The sequence below is a fragment of the Sander vitreus genome, chromosome 23 (genome assembly GCF_031162955.1).
Source record: "Sander vitreus isolate 19-12246 chromosome 23, sanVit1, whole genome shotgun sequence".
Classification (NCBI taxonomy): Eukaryota; Metazoa; Chordata; class Actinopteri; order Perciformes; family Percidae; genus Sander; species Sander vitreus.
In genome coordinates, this window is record NC_135877.1 from 18,465,154 (window position 1) to 18,490,063 (window position 24,910).

Below are 24,910 nucleotides of genomic sequence, written 5' to 3' on the forward strand. Positions count from 1 at the left end.
AGAGAGTCAGACTGAGGGAGGAAGAGAGAGAAACCTGGCACCAAGACAGTTCGACGAACAAGGGAAGGTCAGCCCCCCTCTACCCCCCTTCTTCTTCTCCTTCTTCCTACTACTGCATCAGCAGATGTACAGCACAAGCCCATTATCAATAATGCCATACCGCAACGATAACAGGAAAGTCTGTGATGAAGCATTTACATGCTATATTGTGGGGGGGGGGGTTATGTCAAGAGTCAGTGAAAGATGAGATAATTTCACATCTAAGATCAGCTACTGACAGAGAGGCTTATGGGCATCAGTGACCGGCTCCGTCCCTGATCTGAAGCTAACAAGGTCATCCTCTGGTCTGAAAGCAGCTTTGTCTCTCTAATCATAGGAGGAGCATCAGCATCATATTCAACGCTGTATCAGCAGCTCTTGACAGTGACGGAATCCACCAGGGGACGCAAACAGAGACGCTGATCGGTGTACGTCTCAAGCAGCAGTCCTGAGAGGAAGATAAGTAAGCTCACAGATTGACAAGAAGCTGTGATTTTAAATGCAGATTTGTTATTTAGTGCACCGGCCATCTGCAAACATGCATTTTGCATAAATGTGAGGCTGCAAAGCAGGGCTGCAACTACAATTATTGTCGTCAATTCATCGCTTAGTCTTTGAAAACTTAAAAAATATACTCATCACAATTTCCCAGAACGCAAAGTAATGTCTTCCAATCGCATGTTTTGTCCCACCAACTGTCCAAAACCCAAAGGTATTCAGTTTACCATCATAAATGACAAAGAAAGATTTTGCTTATTACTCTCCACACCAAAGTAAGTCCACAGTCCAAAAACCCAAGGTATTCAATTTACTATCACAGATGACTAAGAAAACCAATATTCACCTTTTTGAAGTTGGTACTAATCAATTTTTGGTATTTCTGGTTAAGAAAAACTATTTAATTAAACTAAGAATTAATCTATTATCAAATATATCGCAGATTAGATTAGGAATTTCATGAAATCAAACCTCATTTTTTTATACTATTTGTGGTCTGCATTTTTTTCTGCAATAGCCACTCAATGTAGTTACATTCAGTAATGACTTTTTTCAGGGATTGCTTTTATTCTGAAGCTGCCACAGGAAATGTAATGTATTCATTGTGGTTAGTGCTAACCAATATTATTTATCAAAAATGTGACCATTGAACAGGACAACAATCATTGGTAACACTTTACTTGAAGGTATCGACATAATCGTGACATGACACTGTCATAACTATGACATGACACTTTCATGAACGTGTCATAAACGTTATAAACAAGTCATAAATGTTCATGACTTCTGTCACTAAGTGTCATTCGGTTTTTGTCATGACAAGTTGACATTGTTTGGATTGTCTTGTTTATGACAACTTGACATTAATCAAAGTGACATTACCAGAAGTTGTCTTGGTCATGACAACTTGACATTAAATTTCTTTGGAGTGTCCTTATTAAGACAACTTGACATTAAACAGGATGACATTATGTCAAGTTGTCATGACAAAGACATCCTCTGGTAATGTCATCCTGGTTAATGTCAATTTGTCATGACCAAGACAACTTCTGTAATGTCACTTTGATTAATGTCAAGTTGTCATAATTAAGACACCCCAAACAATGTCAACTTGTCATGACAAAAACCAAATGACACTTAATGACAGAAGTCATAAACGCTTATGACTTGTTTATAATGATTATGACACGCTCATGACAGTGTCATGTCATAGTTATGACAGTGTCATGTCACGATTATGTCGATACCTTCAAGTAAAGTGTTACCCAATCATTTTCTGTATTTTATTCAAGGGATCGGTTAGCCTAGTTATCTAACAAACTTCACTGTGCTCTGTTGCGTGGAAAACTACTCGTGCCGTGTGCAGCATGAAGTCAGATCGCGGTTCAATTATTACTGATTGACTTCTTTATAAAAACAACATTCATTTGTTTGGCTGCACTGTAAACAGATACACCAGCTGCTCTTCTGTTGTATAGCTGAGGAAGTAGCTGCTCAATGAGTGTTTGCCATATAGTATTAAACCAAACTTCCTGTTACCACGGTGACCACGGGTGTCGCCAATCACAACTTTTCTGTTGATCAACCAATTGCTCATTTAGCTCAATGCTTTCCAAAGATTTTGGCTGATGACTCTTTAAAATGAACCAATGCCGACCTACGACTGGTCGTCACAGGTTGCATACGACTGTGAGAGCGATTTCCCTTCTTAGATAATTTAACTTGAATCATTTTTACAAAACAATCCTGTATTTCTCAACAAAAAAAGCTTTTGTTTGACAGTTTTTTTCTTCTTTTCAACTTGTGACCCCTCACATTTATCTTACGACCCCTTCAAGAGCCCCAACCCTCGTGTTTGAAACCACTCATTTATAAGTTTTGATAGGAGTGGCCTCTGCAGCCTCAGTGCCATGAGTGCTGTTGGTGTCATGTCAGGACATTTGATGTGTTTGTGTTTTGACCCACTTTACTCCAACAACCCTAACTGTTGCGTGTCTTTACCCTCCGGCCCCCTTTGGATCCGACCCTGCTTGTGATGCACGTAAACACACTGGCCGAGCATGCTGGGATACGTGCTGGTGTCCTGTTTTATGATTGGGTCACAGCACTGATCTCATGTTCAGTGCTTGGATCAGTGTTGATATGCCGTTCATGCTGGAAACAAGTCTCTTTAAGCCCTGGCCTCGTGTGAAGCTGTGGTCTGTCATTGCAGGGGCTTTTTTCCCCCCCGTGGCCCAGTGGGAACACTGGGTCCCTCGCTTTAACTTATGAGGGTGGGTGGCTCTACACAGTGGGTGCCATCAAGTCTTACTACAGCATCCGGCTCTGTAGTTTGCTCTAAGGCGGTTGGCTAAAATATGAAATAAATGTCCTTTTCCTCATAAATGCACACTTTTTTGGGGGGTTTTTCCAGACTCTTTTTCTCTTCTCTCACTCAGTTCTTGAACACATCAAATGTCATCAGATCTCATTTGCCGACAAACCTGCATGTATTGACTCCATTTCAACACAGAAACCAGAGCAATGACTAATTTCTGACAAGAAATTACAGAAACAAAGTGCAGAAAAGGAATAAATCCTGCACATAAGCACAAAGTGTAGAGAGAACAGGACTTCAGATTAAGCTTTTCTGGTTATTTCAGGTTATATATTTGCTCTGTATTGCAATATAATTTAATGGATATTTCATATTCACTCCAATTCACATGTATTTAGCTATTTTAATTTGTTTTTATTGGACATTCAAGTTAGTAGTACATTTGTGACTAAGTGGAAAAGTTTTTTTAATGATTTATTTTTGAGTTAATCAAATCAGACTTTGGACAGAAGGGCTGTTGAAATACCGCAGTGCCAAATTATGCACAACAACCAGCAGTCATATCAAACCACCAGCTAGTCTTTAACTTCTCCTTCATGGGCATTCAGCGCACAGAACCGTGTGCTGTGTGAGTGTGAGCTGCTGCTGGTGGGGCAGCACCGCTTTTTCTATCTTGATCTGAACTACTAACCAAGTCTTAGAGAGATCAAAATCCAATCCCGTTCTGAGAGAAAAAAGAGAAATGACGTTATTTGAATATGTGCCCAAAATCCTTAATGAATAACTTAGGACGAGTAGGAGGCAAATGCTGCCCCAGCTGTTTCCTGTTGAAAATGTCTGTGTAATGTAGATAAATGTGAGGGATTTTCTCTCTAAATCCGTCTCCTGTTCGCTAAATCTCACTTCTCCAAAACGAGCCTGCGCAATGGAACAAAGTCGGAATATTGAGATGTGACATTGCCCGCATCTCATCCTCTTTCTCCCCGTTTTTAATGACTTCAAACAAGTTCATTTTCGCCGGGCTTTGTCTTGCGGAGACCCGTGGGGATGTCTAGCGCTCTTTCCTTTCAGTGGCATTTATGTGATGTCTTTAAGGTAACTTACCTGCTTTCCTTTGACACTATATATTTATCACCTTGCTCAATATTTGCACAGAGCATCCTTACCTATAGTTTCAACTCAAACAAGTTTGATTATTTTACTGCTTTTTAAGTGCATGACAAATGTGGATTTATTCTGATTTGTATCCTTTTTATTCAGTTAGAGAGCAACTGTTCTGCATGTCTTGATGATATTTCCTTTTTCAACAGTTAACAAGAGATTGTCCACCTTCTGCTTTAAATGACTCTTTTTCCCTTTTGGAAATTTTGACATGAATCGTGCATGAGTTCCACTGCTCGGATGAATGGGTTTTCATCCTCAGGGCTTCTGTGCGCCATGCGCTCTTTTTCACCAGAAAGTCCCAATGCAGCTCTGCAACTTTCAAAGTATTTACTGCTGAGTCTGCATTATTAAGTGCTAAATATCTAACCTGCGAACCTGAGGCTGCGGGGGTAAAGAGAGAGGAGAGCTTAACGTGAAATAATGAAGGGCGTCGGAGCCGTACGGTTGGGGTTGTGATGTAGATGGATAGTGTCCTGTGTTTATTCTTTTTATTATGTATATTTGGCCCACTCAGCTTCCTCGGCTGGGTTTGGCGGGAGAGCCGTTTTCCATCTCACAGTTTGGATCAGAAAGATCCCTGGCGCTTTTTGAATCTCCTATTCTGCTTTTTGAATTTTGAAGCACTTTTGGTGTAGTTCTGTGCCTAACAATGCGCTGACAGCTGGTTTTTGGCACAGGGATAAATGATGAAGCCTCATTACCAATTGGTGATTAATGATCTTTTTTATTTATGTAATTGATTAATATGGATTGTTATTAACTTATGAGGACATGTAGGCTACAGGGGCTGAGTAGCGAGATGATAAGGAGAAAAGTGTGTTTTCAATTTGGACGCGCTCGGCTGCGCACAGGCGCTCGGGAGCATCAGAGCTGGTCAGCCTCCTGTTTGACTGTTTGACTCTGGCACCAAGTGGTAGTTTGGATTTAATACATTTTCCTCCACATATCCAAACTCCTGTAAAGTTACCATCTGTGGTAACGGTCACTTTTATTTCTTCTTTTATTTTCTTTTTTTTTTAAGCAGAGCGAAAGCCTGGAAATTAGGGAAACAAGTCTTCAGCTCACTGGGTTCAATCTTATGTGGGAAAATGTTTAGTGTTGCCATCACTGATGTGTCATTGAGCAAGGCACTTAGCCACCAACTGTCACAGCAGATTTGGTCAGTGGCCAGTAGCCTATATGAAAGCAGTGACTTTAAAAGTGTGACTTCCCCTGCTTAAATTCAATGAAAATCTCTCTCTGATGATGCTCTGGCTTTAACAGCAGTGGATATGTTAAAGCTCTCCCTCTCTCCCTGTGCTGCAGAGTGCGATGTGCTGTATCTCCTGTAGCCACACCCTCTCACTACTGCTGTGCGTCCTCACCCTGACTCCGACGGCAACAGGGGCGGGCCCAGAGACCCTGTGCGGGGCGGAGCTGGTCGACACGCTGCAGTTTGTGTGTGGAGAGAGAGGCTTTTATTTCAGTAAGTGCACCTTTTTATTTATTCATAATGGTTGGCTGTATCTGTCCCAGAGCTCTCCACCTCCAGCGAGCTCATAAATAAAAAAGCAGCCAGTTTGACATCTTGTCTCAACTTTCCTTTCCCTGCATTATTGTTCCCTTTCTTCCTTCATTCATTCCTCTTCCACGGTTACATCTTTTCTTTAAGTTCACATTCATCCCTGCACATTTGTTTTTATGCTCCATTCTCATTGATGGACAGGTGCCCGGATTTTGAACAAGCAAACTTAATGTAAATGTGGAATAATGATAATTACCTATAGGTACTCTTGGTGGCGAATCCCAGTTTTGCTCATTGGTAAAGGGCTTTAAGTGGAATTTGGCTGACTATCTCTGAGAAAGAGGAGGGGTAGAATCTAAATGTTACTGTGGAGTTTTTTCTTTTTTCCACCAGAGAAGGGAAAGCGACCCAAAGAAAACCCTCCACCAACAATCCAGGATTTAAATCTCAGATTTTTCCATTAAGGGTACAACCCAGCCCAGAACAGCACAGGATATATGAAGCAACCTAGGTTAGGTGCAATGTTCCACCAGCTGCCAGGGTTTCTCAGGACATGTATCCTGATCTTTCTGTCAGAGACGAGCAGTGTGACAGTACATTAGCAGTATCGCCAACAAAACACAACAGAGCCAAGGTTTTTAACCTCATTATTCACATTTCTTTGGCTGACATCCACCAATCAAGCCAATTTGCACAGAATGTCCTGGAGGAGCATCACATCTCCCCAAATGTCATGTTAAAATGGCTATAATAATTGATTGTCCCTGTGACTCCTGTGCCGCTTTGACATAATAATCCATTATTAATGGTTTGGTTCGGTCCCAAAGTTATGAAAGATTTTCCACATGTGGTAGACTTTGTCAGCTGCCAATTTAAAAAGAAAAGAAGATATAATATTTCTGTGGGAAATCAGCAGAATCTATAGTGTTCTCTTTTCCAGTAATTGATTGCTTTCGCCTCAACCTGAACCTCGAGTGGTTTGTAGATACACCTTCTTGAGAACTTGGTGACTGATTGAAGATTAGAGGCCAGGAGGGGGGCAGTGTTTGAATCCCAGCCTCAGTACAGCAGGGGAATAATGTAGCAGTGGCCAGTGTATAGTAAAGCAAATATAAAGCCATTACAAGACAAAAATAGTACATTTTATTGGTAAGATATTAACAAAGTAGTCGACAGCCATGCTAGCAGCTCTGTGAGACTGGATATGTACAAAACTGCTTTGAGCTATATTCCAAATTGCAATGTCATTTTGCAGGTATTTGGTCATGATCCAAAGTATTGGACAAACTTTAAAATGTTAACCTGATGATGGCGCTATAGGAAAATTGAAGGGATCACCAAAGTTATTACCATTCATCCTTAAAGAGACACTTTTCATGTAAATCCATCTAGTAGTTATTAAGAAATTCCACACAGAACCTCATAGTGGTGCCAGAGAAAAAGTCGTACGGATTCATCCTCTGGAGACCATGAAGGTCTGTACAAAATTTCATCCGTTATTATCCGCTGGATATGTAGCCATTTTGAAGCCCACTCTGCAGTTCATTCAGGGGTTTGATGGCCTATATCCTCTGCTGCAGCACATGCCTGCATGTGGTGCTCTTGATTCTTGGACATCTTAGTCTCAGTCCGATCCTTTCCTGAACAGCCCGTTTACTTCACTCCGTGACCCCCTTTTTTTTTTGTGGTGTTTCTAACGGAAATGTTTGCTGGTGTTTGAAGCAACAAAGAGCCCCTGCTAAAATTTTGGGGAATTTGAACTACCTTTCTATACGTCAGCATTTCACCTCTTTGATTCTTCTGAAAAGCCCAAATAGCAGTTTTAGCATGAGCTGAGACCTTTTTCCCCACTTCAACCAAATCAGTGACCTGTCATGCTCAGTAGAATTTTTTTATTGTTGAGGGTGCCTGTGTTTGTGATACCCGCTTGTAGCCTTTAGCACCTGCTCATGGTACCAACAAAGCATCCTTTTACGAGACCGCTGAAGATGTGCTCCGACATTGTTCTCTTAAAGCGAATGTGATGTGATGTGATGGCTCTGCTTTGCCTTAGAGGAGGTTGAATGGGCAGAGAAGCCTCCCAGAGCTCTGACCAGAACAATTATACTGGATAATTTAATCCAGTGCAACATCCAATGCCAACGTTTAAAAAAATATGTGTGCATTACAACATATAGTATGGTTAAGGGTAGAGAAAGACTGTGGCTTTTGTAAATAAAAAAAAATGAACTGTTGCTGTGATGGGACACAAACTTTGGTTTCCTGCATGACAGCCAGACGTGCTACATCTGGATCCACCACTCCAACCTCCATGCTACATGTGCCTACATAGAGAGGGCACTACTTCCTCTATTGGCACTGCAGATTGACATTGGATGTGCAGTAAATTGTTGTCTAATATGGATGTATTTTCCTAGTTATATTGGGCTGCACCAACAGACCTCTCAGGTCCGTTGCATGCATGCTCCCTTCTTGTCCATGCACAGCCCAGTATGGCTAAGAATTATTGGATGATTTGTGGCACGCAATTTATGTCCAATGTCAACTGTTTGTACCAATGAAGAAAGTAGTGTTTCCTATATGTAGCTAGACGGAAAGTGATGGTGTGGAACTAGGAATGGGGGTGTTACTAAAGTTTGTGTTCAGTCACACCCTAAAACTTAGTCTAACCCTTAACCCTAACCCTTATCCTACTAATCCTAATTCTTTAATTATTGTTCTTGCCATGCATGGACATTGCAGAAATACTTTATGAAAAGTGGCACAGACCATTCCAAAATGTCAATGAACGCCATCCAAAGTTCTTTTGCAGAATTACCCAATATCAACCTTCTGTCTGGCAGTCGTGTCACCATGCACCTTGCTGCTGCTCCCCACCATCCCACTGCCACATTCCTCCACCCCTGCCTGCAGCTTTTCCAAGACCAGTCAACATCATTCTCTGCATCGGGCCCCTTGTACGGTGTTTGCCAGAGAGTTTGTTGGAGAGTCACCAAGCTGCTGCAAAGCTGCAAGTCTTGTTCGTCCAGATGCTGCTGGCAGCACCCACATGCTGTGGTCACAAGTGGTCATGACAGCCTTCTCAATTGCCAGTTTTCTGCCAGTTAAGACTTTTTGGTCTTTGGATTCCCTCTGCTGCAGCACTTCTCTGGTGTAAATGACCATGTTCTCTTCGTTTAGGCTGAGAGACAGTGAAGACCATGGACTATGTGATCAAAGAGGGCTTTTTAGTAAATCATGCATCACATTTTGCATCTACATGATGCCAGTATCAAATATTTTACACCAACAAGACTTGGCATTCTCTTCTTAGATGGTGATTGCAATTACATTTTAGTCAATCTTTTTCTTGCTCACTTGTAAATTCCATCTTAATGATTTGTACCTTAGTTTGAAGGTTTGCAAAATGGTCCCAATGCAGCTGTAGCTTAAAGCTGATGAAATGCTCGAGATTTTGACAAGGTATGAGGGTGTCCAGAGATTGGATGATGTGATAATGTGACAAAGTGTGGGCTACTGATAGCAGAGTTTTACTACAGCTTCGTGAATGTTTCTCACGGGCTAAAGAAGTGCAGCACTACTGTCCATATTCATCTCATGAGAAAGTGTGAAACGGAGGCCAATGTAACTCATGAATCCTCATGCAGGATACACTTTTTAAACAGGAACAGACCTTTTTGTGGTATGGGGAATGTATTCATCTTTCCCGCATTACCTTACACTGTGTAGTCACTGAACTGCACACCATCCATCTATCAATGCCACATTTTCCTGTGTTGAAAAAGAGGTATAATTCACAAACACTCCATCCTTTTTCTGAAAAGGCTCGAGGTTTGAGCAGCAGGGTGCTGTGCCTTGGAAAATATACTGCTCCCTGTCTTCCTCTGTTTCTCTCGCTCTCTCATATTCTCTCTGTCATTCCTTTTTCTCCTCTCTTTTGGTCGCCACATGTACCAGTGGCTGTTTGCGTAGAAATATCTGGAGAATCCATTTGGGTTCTGTCGTCTGTGGGACCCGGCAGCGTAACAGCTTGGCCAAAGGAGGCGTGCTCTTTTCCCTGAACTCTTCCCCTTCAGTCTGGCCGTGTTGAACTTGGCAGCCCTCTGATTGATAATGTGTCCAGAGACAATGTTGCAACGACAGTGGGCTTTCTGTGCTAAAAGTGCTTTTGCCAATCCACCTTACGCATGTCACCAGTAAAATAGCACACTTGCATTTTAAGTCTACAGGTTTCCTACCATGATAGAAATGCTAAATACAAGTTGGTGGAAATTCTTATTTTTTTAGGTAATGAAACTAACTGTGGTCTATGAAACAGAAAAAAACCCACAACCATAGTCAGTTTTTCCAATTATTAACCTGACCTAGAAATCCTCAGTTGTCTTTGTAATGCTTTAGCAGGCAGGACCATGGAGTGATTTCATTGCGATGTTCATTCCATGAATCAGATCTGTAATGGGAGTTTTTTGGCTAAAGTGTGAGTGCTAAGTGGCTCCCAGTCCTAAGTCACTTCATATTTTATCAGTTCATGCTAAAATATTCACATTTTTTTCTACAGTGAGCATGAGATATTTAATCTTGCTGTTGATTTCTGTGAAGTGAATGATGCGCAAACTCTCTTGAATTACGACGAGATGGAATAATCCATCATTTTGGGCCAAGAGCTAATTGTTGGTACACAAAGTTCAGCCAAATACGAAATGCGTTTTTTGTGTGTGTGTGTGTGTGTGTGTGTGTGTGTGTGTGTGTGTGTGTGTGTGTGTGTTTGTTTTGGCTTGTACTGATGGCATGTAAGTTGAAGGTGGAAAGGAGAGGGGAAATTGCTTTTAGCAGCCATTGATGAGACTTCCCCTTCAGTGTTAGTCCCTGTCAATTTTATTCAAAGCCGATGGAGCTGGAGAGGTAGAATGTGCAAAAGCACGTCACATGCATGCACGCACACATGCACACACTCAAACACACACACACACACACACACTTAGCTAGGCCTTGTCCCTCAGCAGCAGGGGATTATGTGGATTACAGGATGATCAGGACACCCTCTCCCCTCCCTCCCTACCCCCTCCCTAGTTTTACATTGGACCTGAACACACAGCGGAAGGCACTGAGATCTGAAGAAAGACCTCCTGTGTCCTCTCCATCACTGAGAAAAGGTGTCGTTTTCCCATTAAGACCTGAACTAAAAATCTCTGACCCTTCTGTGAATTACTGCTCGTCGGAACAAAGAGGCATCTCATGAAAAGGAAAGGCAGGCGTCCTCCAGATTTAGATCTGTACATACACATAGCTGAAGTTGAGACACGAGGGATATGAGGACACTCTGGGACTAAACAGTACTTTACATTTGAGACTCTTCATCCGTTTAATCCAATCACATAATGTAGGACTTCTACAAAGAAAAATGAGGATATATCTAGTTGCATTAGTGCAGAGATCACCAAGGTTCATAGTTGTTATCCTAGAGGTTTTTTTTACATTCTTTCTTCTTCACCTTAGGTAGTCTCATAAATCATCTTTTTATTTCGCATTCCATTTTTAAATGAAGTAAAGAATACTGCAAACTATTGATCATTTGTACTCACTTTATTACCAACATTTCATTAAAATTATATACGGCGACAAGGGGCAACACTCTCTAACCCCCTTGATAATAACAAATCTTATTGATACTTTTTGGCCACCAAAGAATCCAGGATCACTAGGATCCTTTAATTAACCTCAGACCTTGATTTTACCTTCATCAGGTACATGGGAGCGAGAGTGTGCAGGGTTTTTTGGTTCCTTCACAGTCAGAAACTTTTGATCCTACGCACCTTTCAATACAACTCAAAATTGTTAACTATTTGCATTCCCACTGTACACAAGAAAAGGACGAGCCTCACTTAAAAATGTGAGCATTCTTATCATTTCAAATTTGTGTTGCTAATGTTTCTATCACCAAGAAAAATAGATCCCGTGACTGATTCTAACATTCGTTATTTATAATCTCACTTGAGAAATCTTTCCACATATCTTTGCCCAATTTATTAAATGGCTATCAGAGTCAAAGAACTCCATACATTTGTTATCACTTTATAATCTCTTAGTTTAGCCCAAAAACTTTGCCCATGGATCTTTTTTTGTATAACTCAATGATTTCTAAATGATGTCTTAGAATAAATCCATTTTGATCACTTAAATCTAGTGGCCGGGCCTTTGGCTAAGATTTTAGTGGCACAGTAATGTGAGGAACACTTCACTCATGCCATAAACTCTTTGTGGTACCAGTGATAAAGAGGTAGTTTCCAGTACTTTAGTAGCTCTTATAGTCCCTGCCCAGCCGTAAACTGCTTGACACTTTGGAAGAGCAGTGCACAGGCTCCAAGAATCCACTGGTTTTTATTGACCATGACCAAGCTGTAAAACTCAGATGCTTTCTGTGCCACTCTGGAATGGGGGAATCCAGCCATCTCTCTCCAGTGCCGCTCCTTGGAGGAATGAACACTATGTGTGCTGAGGCTGTCAAACACCAAACGATGTAAGGTGGAGCAGTGCGGTGGCATCAGAAGAAACACTTAGTCAAATTTGACAGGTCGAAGGCAGTTGGTGCTACTGCATAGTTTTCGGTTAAATGCTTGCACTCCAAAGGAATACTCTTTGTAGTATCAAACACGTTAAAGGTGGTCCTGGAAAGTTCGTAGCCGGCTCATTCGTGGCGGACGACGGCTGTAGTCAGCTTGGATTCATGGCAGATACAATTTATTCCAAAGGTGACTGAGTGTTATTGAAAACAGAAAATAAATGTGCCAGAACATATCAAAACATCCATAGGAACTCCTCAAACCACTGCTGCAGCATAAGGCCGTTCAAACATGCAGCCCCCTCATTCTTTTCAATGAGACCTCTGTGAGAGCTCCGGCAAAGAAAATGCAATGTCGTCCAGCAAAAATGTAAGTCAGTACGACATCATCCGGCGAGGTGCTGCATTGGTCCATGAGCTAATTTTAGCTAACGTTAGCTAACATGTCAAACGGGGCTAGTCTTTCAACAGCTCTGGGGCTAGTAAATCAGCATGTAGGAGAATGTAAAGTCGCACATCAACTATAAAATAGCAAGGTGACCAGTAAAACTACAGCAGACGACTACCCTTGGCTAAAAATAACTTACTTTAAGATGCTTCTTCAGGTTGGAGGTGGAGTAATTTGGACGCTGAAAGGAAGTTGGTTGCTGGCAAGCAGAAGTTGCACTGCAGTGCACAGTTATATTTCGTTCTCCCTTCTCTTTCTTTAATGTGAAATGCTGTTTGAATTTCCAAGATAGAAACGCATTCCTGCCCTGGCTCTGTTGTGCCAGTTCCGGTTCCATCTCTACCTCTCTCAGTGATCACGCAAATAGCTAATTTTTTCGTTTTCATATTGGGGCTTCTGGGAAATGCATGGAGTTGCGAGAGTGAATAAACTCGTGAAACAGAGAAGTATCGTCATGTAATCCATTGATTTCAACAATGTAACTGTATTCTAAATACCAACGGAATACAGTTACTCATAATTTGTATTCTGAATACGTAATGCCGGTACATGTATTCCGTTACTCCCCAACACTGTGTACATGCATACATATAACGTGAATGTCGTCGAGGCACAGGGTGGAATGATAATCAACATAAAAACTCTCCAACGTTGTAAAATCCTTTCTCGTAGTAGTAAAATAACACTAAAAAGTGTTTTGGCATCTGACAAGCTTTCAAACTCATGGATGTTTTACTCCAACTAGCATTCCTCAAGTGTATTTCGTTGTCTCACCGGTATCCAAAGCAACACGCCCCTACAACGCAGGCCCGCGAGTACTCTACCGATTTGTCATTGCACTGGACTTGAATTCTTTATTCCAAGCCTCAATCTTCAAGTTTCGTCAAATGATGCTACTTCTGGCGGTGCTTCGCAACATTGAAGATGTACGGTAATTTAACTGTGTTGCGGAGAAACTATAAGTGTTTGAAAGATATTGAACATACATATCAAGATGGGAGAAGTGGATTATGCTGAAGGAGAGCTTTGAGAAGTTTTAACACATTGACGTCCTCTGCAAAGAAGCAAGCTATGAACCTTTTCGAACTACATGTTAATCCTGTATTTGATACTCAAAATTTTCCAGAAACAGATTTTCGGTGGCATATTCCTTTAAATTAACTTTCTCTAGTTAGGCTACTATAGCCGTTAACTTCTTAATGTAAATGTGGAGAAAGTATTTTGCCATTTTCCCCCTTGAACATAATAAATCATAGACAAAAATCAACTAACTCTGCACTCTGCCTCTTCATGATGGCTCAAACGCTGACGCACGCTTTCTAATCTGACCTGAAACCCTCCTTTATCAACGTGGGTGATCTCTGCATCCTCCGTCCAGACTCCATTTCAAACAGCAGAGGGCCGTGAGGCGAGAAGCACTGGCACAAAAGGCTGTTTAACCTTATTTAACAACAGTCACAGCAAACAACTCTTTATTTATGAGGATTACAGCAGCTATCCATGGAATTAAAACCTTTAAAAGCTTTTAGACCTCATTATGATATGCATGTTTTTTCTCAAACCTGCCCGAGCTGATTATCCTATGTTACAACTGGTGCCAGCTGATTTTTCTCTCCCTTCCAGCTGTTTGTGCAGCAGGATTGCAAGCTATTTTCAGAATAATAGCGGATGTTAATTTGTAAGGCTTTATTGGGAGGGATTGAAAAACAGGCCAGGCAACGAGGCATGGCCCCTCTTTTGGCTTTCAGCAGCCATTATATAATCCCCAGCCAGGACTCAACGTCACATTTCTCTCTTTCTAAATTTCTTGACATCAGGTGTTAAAATAGCTGCCAAGGCTGGTCCCACTGCACGCCTCACAGGGAGGGAATAGCAGATTTAGTTCGTTTAGATCAGGGGTCTTCAACGTTTTTTAAGCCAAGGGAACCCCGACTACATAGGCTATATTGTAGAAATTAAGTTGCATATTAAACTGGGCCTACAATAACACGTAGGGCGGCCTTCACCTTTTTTTTTGTTGCATAGAATACTAAGCTATTAAAATGTTTGAAAATGTTTTAATGTGACAATGTGACACATTGAATCCTTAACCGTATCTGTGGATGGATATCTTAGTGACTACCTTACCTAGGCTATAGGCCAGTAAGCCTATCATCAGTGGGGATTTATATTTGCTAATAATATGTTTGATTCATGTTAAGACAATAATTTGGAGGCCCCCCTGCAATGACTCTGAGGACCCCACAAGGGTCCTGGACCCCTTGTTGAAGATCACTGGTTTAGATGACTGAAAAGAATGAATTACAAAAGGTGTAGCTCCAGTGCATTTGGAATTAATAAAAATGTCAAAAGCTAAATTAGGGTTTTTGTCATCTACATATTTAATTTAACACATCCCTTTTGGCAGTTTGAGATCTGGGTGAATCCTGTTCTTCTGTTCCTTAAATAATGCAGGTGCACAGTGTATTTTTAGCATCATTCTACCTGATGTGCAACATGAAATCCTCCCGATTGACTGTTTCTGAATGAAAGCTGCTCTCTGTCCAGAACAACATTGTCAGGACAAGGCAGACAGAGAGCAGAAGTTAATGCACTTTGTCAGCACTGGCAGGCTTCTGAGCCAAAAGCTATTAACTCTGAGAGGGAAAGGCATTTCCTCCTTGTAAATGCCATATTAAATTATTATTATTTTATTTGGTAACAGGGAAAAGCCCATCAGGGCTATGTTGCTCAAGGTGAGCAGGGAATTGTTAATGGAGAGTCTGCGTTTTTCTAAGGCCACCAAAAGAGGGTGGGTTGAGGGGGTAAGGGAGTTGAAAAAGGAAGTGACTATTGGCGTCTTGGTAACTTGATGTAGCCACTGAGTCAACAAGCTGAGTATCACACTTTAAATAATGTTTTACCCATTTCTTTCTGTGATAATAAGAATATAACACAATGTCCACCTCTACTGGCCTTGTACTCATCATGCCACCATCTTCAGCATCCATGTTTTACCAGAGAGACTCCAGGGTGCTCAGGCTTCTGCCAAATGAAAATGTGAATGAACAGTGGTACATTGCCAACAGGGGTGCGGCCTCAAAGTCCGCCTTGCTGTTTCTGCAGGTTGATCAGACCCAGAGGGCTTGTGGTTTCGCCTCACTGGACGAGCCTCTGTGTAAAAGATACCTGGGCCAAAATGGCTGAGCGTGATATTCTCAACGTTTTGGTGACTGCGGCCTCCTTTTTACAGGGAAGCAGCTGCCAAAAAGAGTCTATAGTGTGCAATGTGATACACTGTAAATTATACACAGAGGAAATCCTAACTGTTCGCTAGACCCCTCCCCCTTCGTTATTGTCACTACGTCTGTCAAGCTTTCCGTTGTAGCACAGCACATGTGCAGCTTACAATAATAAAAGCAGATTTATCCAACCCGGTCATATTTTATGTTTTGGATATGTGACCTTGTATTCATTGCTGCAGTAATACTGATCATCTTGGTTTAGGGTTAGGGCTGAGGGAACATAGGGCTGAGGGAACATGGACAATGTAAGATAAGACTATTTCATTCCAATAAAAAACAATTTAGCTGCTAAGTTTAAGGACAAGCAAGATAGAGGTTAGATTTATGGTATGCATATTTTCAAAATGTAGGTTTCACTTTTCATGTTACAGAGAAAAGAATAATCTAAAAGGCTATCTGAGAACACAAATTTGGCTGGCATGGTTGGAGTATAAACTTTCCTTCATCCAATAGGCATGACAGAGCAGCTATAGCTTTAGCCTACACTCCTATAAAGCGTCCAAGACACAGTGGGGATATACTACACAATGGATTTGGTCATGAACGGGGCTTTTCTTTTATTTATGTAACTTGTAACCCCACAAAATAATGTAGTATAAAATGCTGCTGGTCTTGGAAGTAATGCTGGCTTTTTCTTCTGTAAGCAGTAAGCTAGAAAGCCGGACATGCTAACGTTTGTGGCTAACGTTAGAGCCGATAAACACGCTGTTTGATTCATTCCTGACACTTTTGCTCTTGTATTTTTGGTTTTGGAGAGGGGTAAAAAAGACTTGGAAGAAGAAGACTATAGAATTTTAAATGCAGATTGTTTGAACAATGAAAAAAACAGCACAGAAGGAATTTGTAACCCAGAGATTCAGCAGAAATGACCAGCTATGTCATTGCCAAAACTAACTAACTCCTTCTGCTGTTCCTCTCAAACAGGTAAACCAACAGGCTATGGCCCCAATGCACGGCGCTCACGTGGCATTGTGGACGAGTGCTGCTTCCAAAGCTGTGAGCTGCGGCGCCTGGAGATGTACTGTGCACCTGCCAAGACTAGCAAGGCTGCTCGCTCTGTGCGTGCACAGCGCCACACAGATATGCCGAGAGCACCTAAGGTTAGTACCGCAGGGCACAAAGTGGACAAGGGCACAGAGCGTAGGACAGCACAGCAGCCAGACAAGACAAAAAACAAGAAGGTGAGCATAGCACCAAACAAATACACTCAAAAAAAAGATTTACTCATCAGGAAATGTGTAAGAAAAAATAGAACCAAATTGTTTTGGTAGCTTCTGTCAAAGCATGCACAAATAATATCCTGAGATTTTAAAGAAATTGTTGCTTTTTTTTTTGTTGCCGAGAGTTATATGAGAAGATTGATACAACGCACACATATGTGCTCATTCAGTATGAAATTACAGCAAGCAGGTGGTATCTTAGCTTAGCATAAAGACAGGGGAATCAGTTAGCCTAGCTCTACCCACAGATGCACAGCCAAGAAATAGTATCACACATAATCCTCCGTTGAACTAAAAATTGTCATTTTACATTCAGTTATGTGTATGGATTAAACAAACAAGATAAAATGTGTTAATCAGTGATCTTTAGGTCTGATTTTTAGTTTGGACAGAGCCAGCCTAGCCAAAGCTAATTAATGTAACTTAACCCTTGTGTTGTCTTCCATTCGACCATGTACTTGTCATCTGACGTTTTCGTCTCTTTTATCGACACTTTTGTCTCTTTTTTTCAATGTTTTTGGCTCTTTTTTATGTTTAACGCTTGTTTTCACTACCATGTACAAACACCACTAACACCAACTTATTACCACTAGTTTTACATTTACTACATTTTTGGAATTCATGGTCAATAAACCTCATTTATAGGAAATTATACTTAATTCTTGAGTTAAAAAAAAGCAGAAATTATGAATTATTTAGACTCCTATTAAAGGAAGGATAATTACAGAAGGGTAAATGTCAATGTTCAGTCTGGTTTTGAAATTTTTTTTTTTTTCAGATGCAATTTCTTTTATAAAACAACCAAAAGTCAATGAAAGTAGAGATTTAATCTTTTGGGGTAATTAAAATTAGGTAGTTAAAAGGAAACCCATATTTCTGATATAGACATTTTTATTAGACAACAGAAGGATTAAAAAAGTTGGGCACTTTCTGATAGACCAAAGCAAACAGCTTAACCCTGTTTCCAGTCTTTATGCTAAACTAAGCTAGCTAGCTGATGGTTGTAGTTACATGCTAGCAAACATACATCAGGGTGGGCTTAAACTTCTCATCTAATTAAAGTTACTTACTGTTACTTTAAGGGATCAGTAGATTCAAGTTTGCTAGCAGCTTACTGTATAACAAGACAAAATAATTCATCCAACTTAAGTGGCTTCATTTTCCTCCCACAGAGACCTTTACCTGGACATAGTCATTCATCCTTCAAGGTATGCATGTCAGTGGATACTTTTTTTAAATTTAATTTTATTGGTATTTTCATTAATCTAGTCATTTGAACCTCTATTAGCCCTCAACTCTGAAATTCAGAGTTTCAAGTGCTTCAAAAGCAGTGCAACCTTTATTTTGAAATGAGAGAGATTCATTTAAACAATCTTTGTTCTGAAATCTTAATCTCTTGGCCAAAGAAAGAAAGCGTGAGGTCTAAATGCAGACTCTGTTTCATCCTCGAGTTGCCAACCTGCGGGAGAGTGTGGTCCTTTTAAGATTCGACCGTGAACTTTTTACCCTTCTCTCAAAAAAGAAAACCATTAGCAGCAAGAGAAGGAACTAAGTGTTTTTTGTGGTAGACCCAGTGGCACTCCTGCTCCCCAGGCACCTCCACTCTACTACTGTACATTATGTGCTGACATCTCACCATAAAGAGACTGACACATGCAAGGTCCGGAGATGAAGCAAGCATATCACGTTTAGTGTATCTCCTCGTGCAGTGGCTTACACATCACTCATCTGTTCATTAGTTTGACTTTAGAAGAGTTATTAACTCTGTGACAAAGTTTTATTTTTACCATCCAAGGAACGCAGATGCAGATTTCAGACCCAAATCTCTCCCAAAGCTTGCTCACTTTATCCTGTCTACTGTGTCTCAGCTACAGGTCTAAAATGTGCTTCTCTTTTTTTGCAGGAAGTTCATCAGAAAAACTCAAGTCGAGGCAACACTGGGGGCAGAAATTACCGAATGTAGGGAAAGAAGGAATGGACAAATGCCCAGCAACTTGGGAAGAGAGAAGGGAGTGGCCTTACCTGGTACCCCTGTGGAATGGTTCACTGTAAAACAAAACAAAAAGTATGCTAACAAAGGTCCGAAAAGCTCTTCAAAATGATTGAAACCTGAGAGCTTGTGGTGTTTAAGGGTTTGATGAGGGATCTTGTGATTATTTTATACACTGCACCATTCCATATCGGGAAGAATTCTTTGTTAATGCAATGTAACAGACTAGTTTAGCTGCTGAGACACGAACAAGAGCTTATTATACCTCCATGTGTGAGCTGCAGCATCCCCTGGCTCCAGGAAAGGTGGGAACAGATCTGGGCTTCAGCCAATCCATGAGCGACAGGCTATGTTTGAGAATGAGTGGTCCATCCTGTCCCCTGAACTTTGCGGAGGTAAATCCTTTCAGTTTGAGAGAGTGGATTCATTCACTAAGTTAGACAGGATACTTATATGGATACACCGGTCACATATAACAGTTTCTACCCCAGTTAAAATCTGATTATCTTACCTAGTTTGTTTTTATGCACTATGCATTATTGCGGATATTTTTAATAGGCAAAAACAAGGTTTTGCTTCAAAGGACAAAGACCAGGTGGTTCATTATCAGACTTTCAATATTGTTATAGTTATTTTACTTTGAGCCCAAATCCCTACTTCTCATTGACTCCTGAAGGCAGAGATTGTCTGTCTAATTGGAGTCCCTTGAAGGTTTGAGCCTATCTAAATCCCTCCTAAGCCTCAGAAAGTGTTGAGAACTTGAGGATGGACTTCTATAACAACAGATCAAGCACCATTAGAGGGGATTTTAAGGAAGGTGGGAAGTATAAAACCAAGATTGTGCCTGTTTTACAAAAAAACAGAAACTAATTAATCAGAAGCTAAATTGAATTAAGGTCTTTTGGCCAGTCAGTGCACAGTGTTTGTTTGGTTGCAAGAAATGGGTCATTCAGTGGATTCAAAGTGCATTTGGCATAAGTCAGTGGAATAAGTCAAATAGCAACAATCAGGTAAAATGTTTGTCATGGCCAAATCAGATTTTTGTCAACAATCCAGTAACCGGTGATCAACATTTGAGTCTGAATGGAGGCCTGTGTTCAAGGTTAAGTGCAAGTCATGAAAGTTTAGTCACAGCAAGTCAACAAGCACTCTAAAAAAAGATATTTTTCCTGTTCTCTTAAAGAACTAACAATATGTTCCAAAATCTGTCAACACTTAAATTTGAAGCAAGAGAAGGAGAGACTCTAAGAATAGCCACGTAGATGGGAAGTTAAAACAATTGATCGATCTTGGCCTGTTATATTTTGGTCTTTTAGGGAGGCCGAGAACTTTGCTACTTCAGTTGTCGCTTGGACTGCATTATCTGCCATCGTGGCGAGAGTACAACAAAAATCCACAGCATCTGTTGCAAAGTCCACTGGAGAAACATGCAAATTAAATGATTTGATAAATATTGCAAACTAAAATGACAAGTCTTCCTGGAGATATGAGATGCAGCACACATATAACTACAAAAACACCCACAGTGTAAATGAGAGTTGTGTAACTGTGAGTAAGGGTCAAGCACGCACACACACACACACACACACACACACACACACACACACACACACACACACACACACACACACACACACACACACACACACACACACACAAACACACACACACTTTTTATGAAAAGCCGATTCTGAGAAGTCCTTGCATGAGGACTGACAGTCACGGCTGTTTATTCAAGCCTCCATGCGGATTTACAGTAATTGTATCGCACAAACCACCCAAGACATCTCATCTCTGCCTCCTCTGCCTGTGTATAATCAAACAGTACTCCCATTTATGTTAACCTATGCATACCTATCATTCATTGTACATGATGGTTTCATATAACAAAACTGTATTAAGAATCCTATCCACTGTATAATGGTGCTATTTTGTAGTTTGTTACTTGCAAGAGATGGCTAATACAGACAGATGGCAGGGCTTACATTGGAGGTCTTCCCTTTTGCACAGCCTTGTGGCCACCATTTTAATAGTGTTTTTATTTGTAAGCTGTTTCAATAAGGTAGTAGTGTAAGCGAGTAAATGTATCTGTGTGAAATCTGTGAATGCATGGAGATAAAAAAAAGAAGAAAATATCATGTTGTGGTCCCAAGAAGGCAAAATGCTATTTTTTCTACTGTTTTTGAATTATTTTCTCAATATAGATCCCTTATGCCAAATAACTTGACAAAAGTACTGTGAACTGTGATTCTTCCAATTGTATTAAGATTGTTAAAAGTCATGGTGTGCTTTTGTCTGTCCTGAGATGTGTGTGTGTACATGCACCTCACTTGAAGCCAAGGTATTGATTATTAAAAACACTTAATGCGAGACTACGTAACTTTTGCTGAACAGCGTGTACAAGTGGTAATTACAGGATCATGGCATAAAACATTTGCCTTCATTTCCCAAGATTATTGTGAGTCAGACAACATTATTTTTTCATCGGTGACACACTAAAATGGAGTGTAACAGGAGCACAAGTAGACAACAACCATAACATCAGCACATTTACTCATTAATGTCACACAGTGTCTAGCTTAAAGGAATAGTTTGACATTTTTGGGAAATTCACTTTCTTGCCGAGAAGATCAAGCTAAGCTTAGCAGAAGAAAAGCTTTTTTTTTTTTTTTTTTTAACAGATTAAACAAACAAGATGAGTGTGTTGACATGCAAGTTTTAGAAGTGCTAGTTGGCAAGATAGCCAAGTAAACAGTTTCCCCGTTTCCAGTAGTTATGATAGGCTAAGCCAACTGGCTTCTGGCTGTAGCTTGATATTTAGACTACAGATATGAGAGTGTTATCAATATTCTCATCTAACTCTGGGCAAGAATGCAAATAAGCGTATTTCCCTAAATGTCAGACTATTGCTTTAAGTTTGCTAATGTTAGCTAACATTAGCCTGGATAAACTAATGGTCATACCAGACCAATTAAAGCTATAGCGGCAAAATTGAATTGCCACTATGCCGAATTGAGCAATGGTGCGTTTTGTTCCTTATGAATTAATTTGTTAGAGGAAGAATGTGTTATTCCCTCAGAATGTTACAAAGTCTCACTTTAGGAATAAGCCAGGAGTTTAATTTATTTTGACCAAAACAAAGCTCTCTGAATTCAAACTTATTTTCACCGATTAATTTAAAAGTGTGTTTTTATATGTATGATAATAATGATCAACATATGCAACTTACTTTGGTGTCTATTCCTTACAAACTATATTACCAGTCGGCCTGGCGGCTGAAATAAAAAATAAGCTGGTTGTAGAACAACTCCGGTTCCCCCAGACTTTCAGATCTACAGTACAAACCAAAGACATCAATTCACACACTGTATCTGGTACCTGAAAAACAGCTTATAATTTAATGCATAGCGAAGTGAGACAGAAAAAAGTCCCTTTCTGTGTATCTGTTGTTTTTTTTTTAAGAAAGCTGCAGCAACCAACTTTAAATCATGTTGACTATGAATCATTCAAACACTCTGTTTGTCACTTGTATGAAATATAAATCAATAAAGTCTAAAATGTGGGAGTGAGAGATTCACCACTCTGTGAGGTGTTTAATGAGAAAATGTCATTTCCTGAGAAGTCCAAGAAACTGTTTGATTACAGCGCTGTTATTCATGGTGCTCGATTGCCTTCTGTAGAAACAAAATACTGACAAATTGTTCACCATTCCTGCTGAATAAACCACTTGTCAACATCACAGAAATGGCTGGAGAGTTTTTCTTCATGCAGCATGCACATACAATACCGTTTTTTGCTAATTTGCTAAAAAAAAAAAACTTAACTATCACATGAATATAAGTATTCAGACCCTTTGCTATGACACTTGAAATTAAGCTCAAGGTTTTTTTCCTATTTCTCTTCATCATCTTTGAGACGATTCAACACCTTGATTGGGGTCCACCTGTGGTGAATTCAACTGATTGGACATGATTAGTAAAGTAAGTCTCACAGCTGACCTGCAGAGCTTTAGAGACAGGATTTTGTCAAGCACAGATCTGGGGAAGGCTACACAAAATGCATACATTGAAGATAAAGAGCACAGTGGGGGCCATAATTCTTAAATGGAAGAAGTTTGGAAAAACCAGGTCTCTTCCTAGAGCTGGCTGACCGGCCAAACTGAGCAATCGGGGGAGATGGGCCTCATTAAGAGAGGTGTTTTAAGAACCCGATGGTCACTGCCCAGATGGTAGCCTCTCCTCAGTGAAAGACTTGTGAAAGCCTCCTTGGAGTTTGCAAAAAAACTGTGCAAAACTTTCACGTCATACCCAAAAAGACTCAAGGCTCTAATCGCTGGCTAAAGTGCTTCAACAAAGTACTGGATCTGAATACAGTCAGTGTTTTTTTTTCTTCTTTTTAATACATTTGCAAAAACGTTCCAAAATCCTTCAGATTTGTCATTATGGGGTATTAAATGTAGTTTGATAGAGAGAATGAATATAAATGATCGTAGCATAAGGCTGTAAAATAACAAGTGAAGGGGTTGAATCCTTTCTGAATGCACTGTACACTCTAATAAAACCTGTAGGGAAACCTCATCCTTAAAAGACTCCTCTATTGTGCAACCTCACACTGGTATACTCTATTCAGCTTGTATGAGGAACCCTGTGGATTCCGACACATAAACAGCATATAATTGCAAAGCAGAGGTTTGTCTCTCTTGAGCATGTACACATATTTTAAGCCATTTTGGCTATAGATGAAGCCGTAACTCAAGCTGAAGCTTTGTGCATTGTGCAGTATTAAACTGAGTGGGTGCTGAATGACAAAGTGATACTTCCTAAGAAGTGGCGGGGTCTGCCAAAGCAAACACACCGGGGCGTGTTGCTCCCTGAGGCCATGGCTGCATGTTCAGCTCTTTGGAGGATGCTCACAGTGACAGCACCAAGCTCTAACTTACTCACTATCAGCACTTTTTAAAAACTGATGTATGTGGGACAACAATCAAACTGATAAATTGGCTCTCTGGCCGGCGCACAGCAGACGGCAGAGATCAAAATGTGGAGCAGCAGGGAGGTTGGCGAGGTCCAGGTCATCCTGGCCATCCTGGATGTTATTTCATCCGTCTCCATGACTAATACAGAATCAATTATCTCTTCCTAATGGTCCAATGGCAGGCTGCAAGCTTGCAAGATTTAGAGTTCAAATAAATCAAGGAGAAATTGTGTGCAGAGAGGTCTGGGCAGTGGCGGGTAACCAAGCCATCACAAATAAGCCAATCATCAAAGTGAATATGGATGTACAGTATCATCCAGTTGTAATAATTATAATGTAATATAACACAAACGTCAGGATGTCTTAAAAATGTTCTGTTTATCCTCTTATATGTGCTAATTTTGGATTACATGGTGACTCAAGGAGTACAACACAAAGCTGACCTCAAGGACCAGGATGGTTCTGGAAAGAACACAATCCGTTTCCCATTGATCTGCGTGCACTCGGGATCCAGTGCATCTAAGGACACAGATTTTGGACTGAGCTCTGAAACACAATCTCTCCACACTCTTCAGCCCCTCATTTTAAGCACACAATTGTCTTTTGAATGACCTTGTGGTCTGTTTTACTACACTCACCAATTGTACTACTTATTCTACTGGTTGTTTTACAGGAAAAGTGGTTGTGAGGTTTCATCAGTCTTCAACCATTCATTTTTCCCCCAATAGACACACATGATTTCACTTAGCTGGGTTTAACTTTTGCTCCTCCTGTTGTCAACTCAGCATTCGTTGTCTCTAATCCCAAATATTCTCATATTCGGAGGCTAGCATCCAGTCTTGGCTAGTGATAAATTGATCATGACAAATTTACAAGTAGCCTTGTGTCACATTTTATTGTTATCTTGAGCCAA

At 40.5% G+C, this 24,910-nt stretch overlaps 1 protein-coding gene across 2 annotated transcripts; it reads left to right on the plus strand.

Annotated features, from left to right (window-relative positions):
• Positions 1-22,746, plus strand: igf1 (insulin-like growth factor 1). Of its 2 annotated transcripts, none has more exons than XM_078242908.1 (5): positions 1-502; positions 5,324-5,483; positions 16,738-16,994; positions 18,206-18,241; positions 18,937-22,746. In XM_078242908.1, the coding sequence occupies exons 2-5, from the start codon at positions 5,330-5,332 to the stop codon at positions 18,994-18,996; spliced, it is 507 nt and encodes a 168-aa protein (XP_078099034.1). In that variant the 5' UTR covers positions 1-502; positions 5,324-5,329; the 3' UTR covers positions 18,997-22,746. The 2 variants fall into 2 exon arrangements, with proteins under 2 accessions (XP_078099034.1, XP_078099033.1); XM_078242907.1 differs by lacking the exon at positions 1-502 and adding an exon at positions 3,690-3,949.
• The last annotated feature ends 2,164 nt before the right edge of the window (positions 22,747-24,910 follow it).

Bases quoted from the DNA above. Each gene is read 5' to 3' on its own strand.
- igf1 (XM_078242907.1), top strand. From the start codon at position 3,902: ATGTCTAGCGCTCTTTCCTTTCAGTGGCATTTATGTGATGTCTTTAAG. The intron at 3,950-5,323 runs GTAACTTACCTG...CCTGTGCTGCAG, and splicing joins ATTTATGTGATGTCTTTAAG to AGTGCGATGTGCTGTATCTC. The intron at 16,995-18,205 runs GTGAGCATAGCA...TTCCTCCCACAG, and splicing joins ACAAGACAAAAAACAAGAAG to AGACCTTTACCTGGACATAG.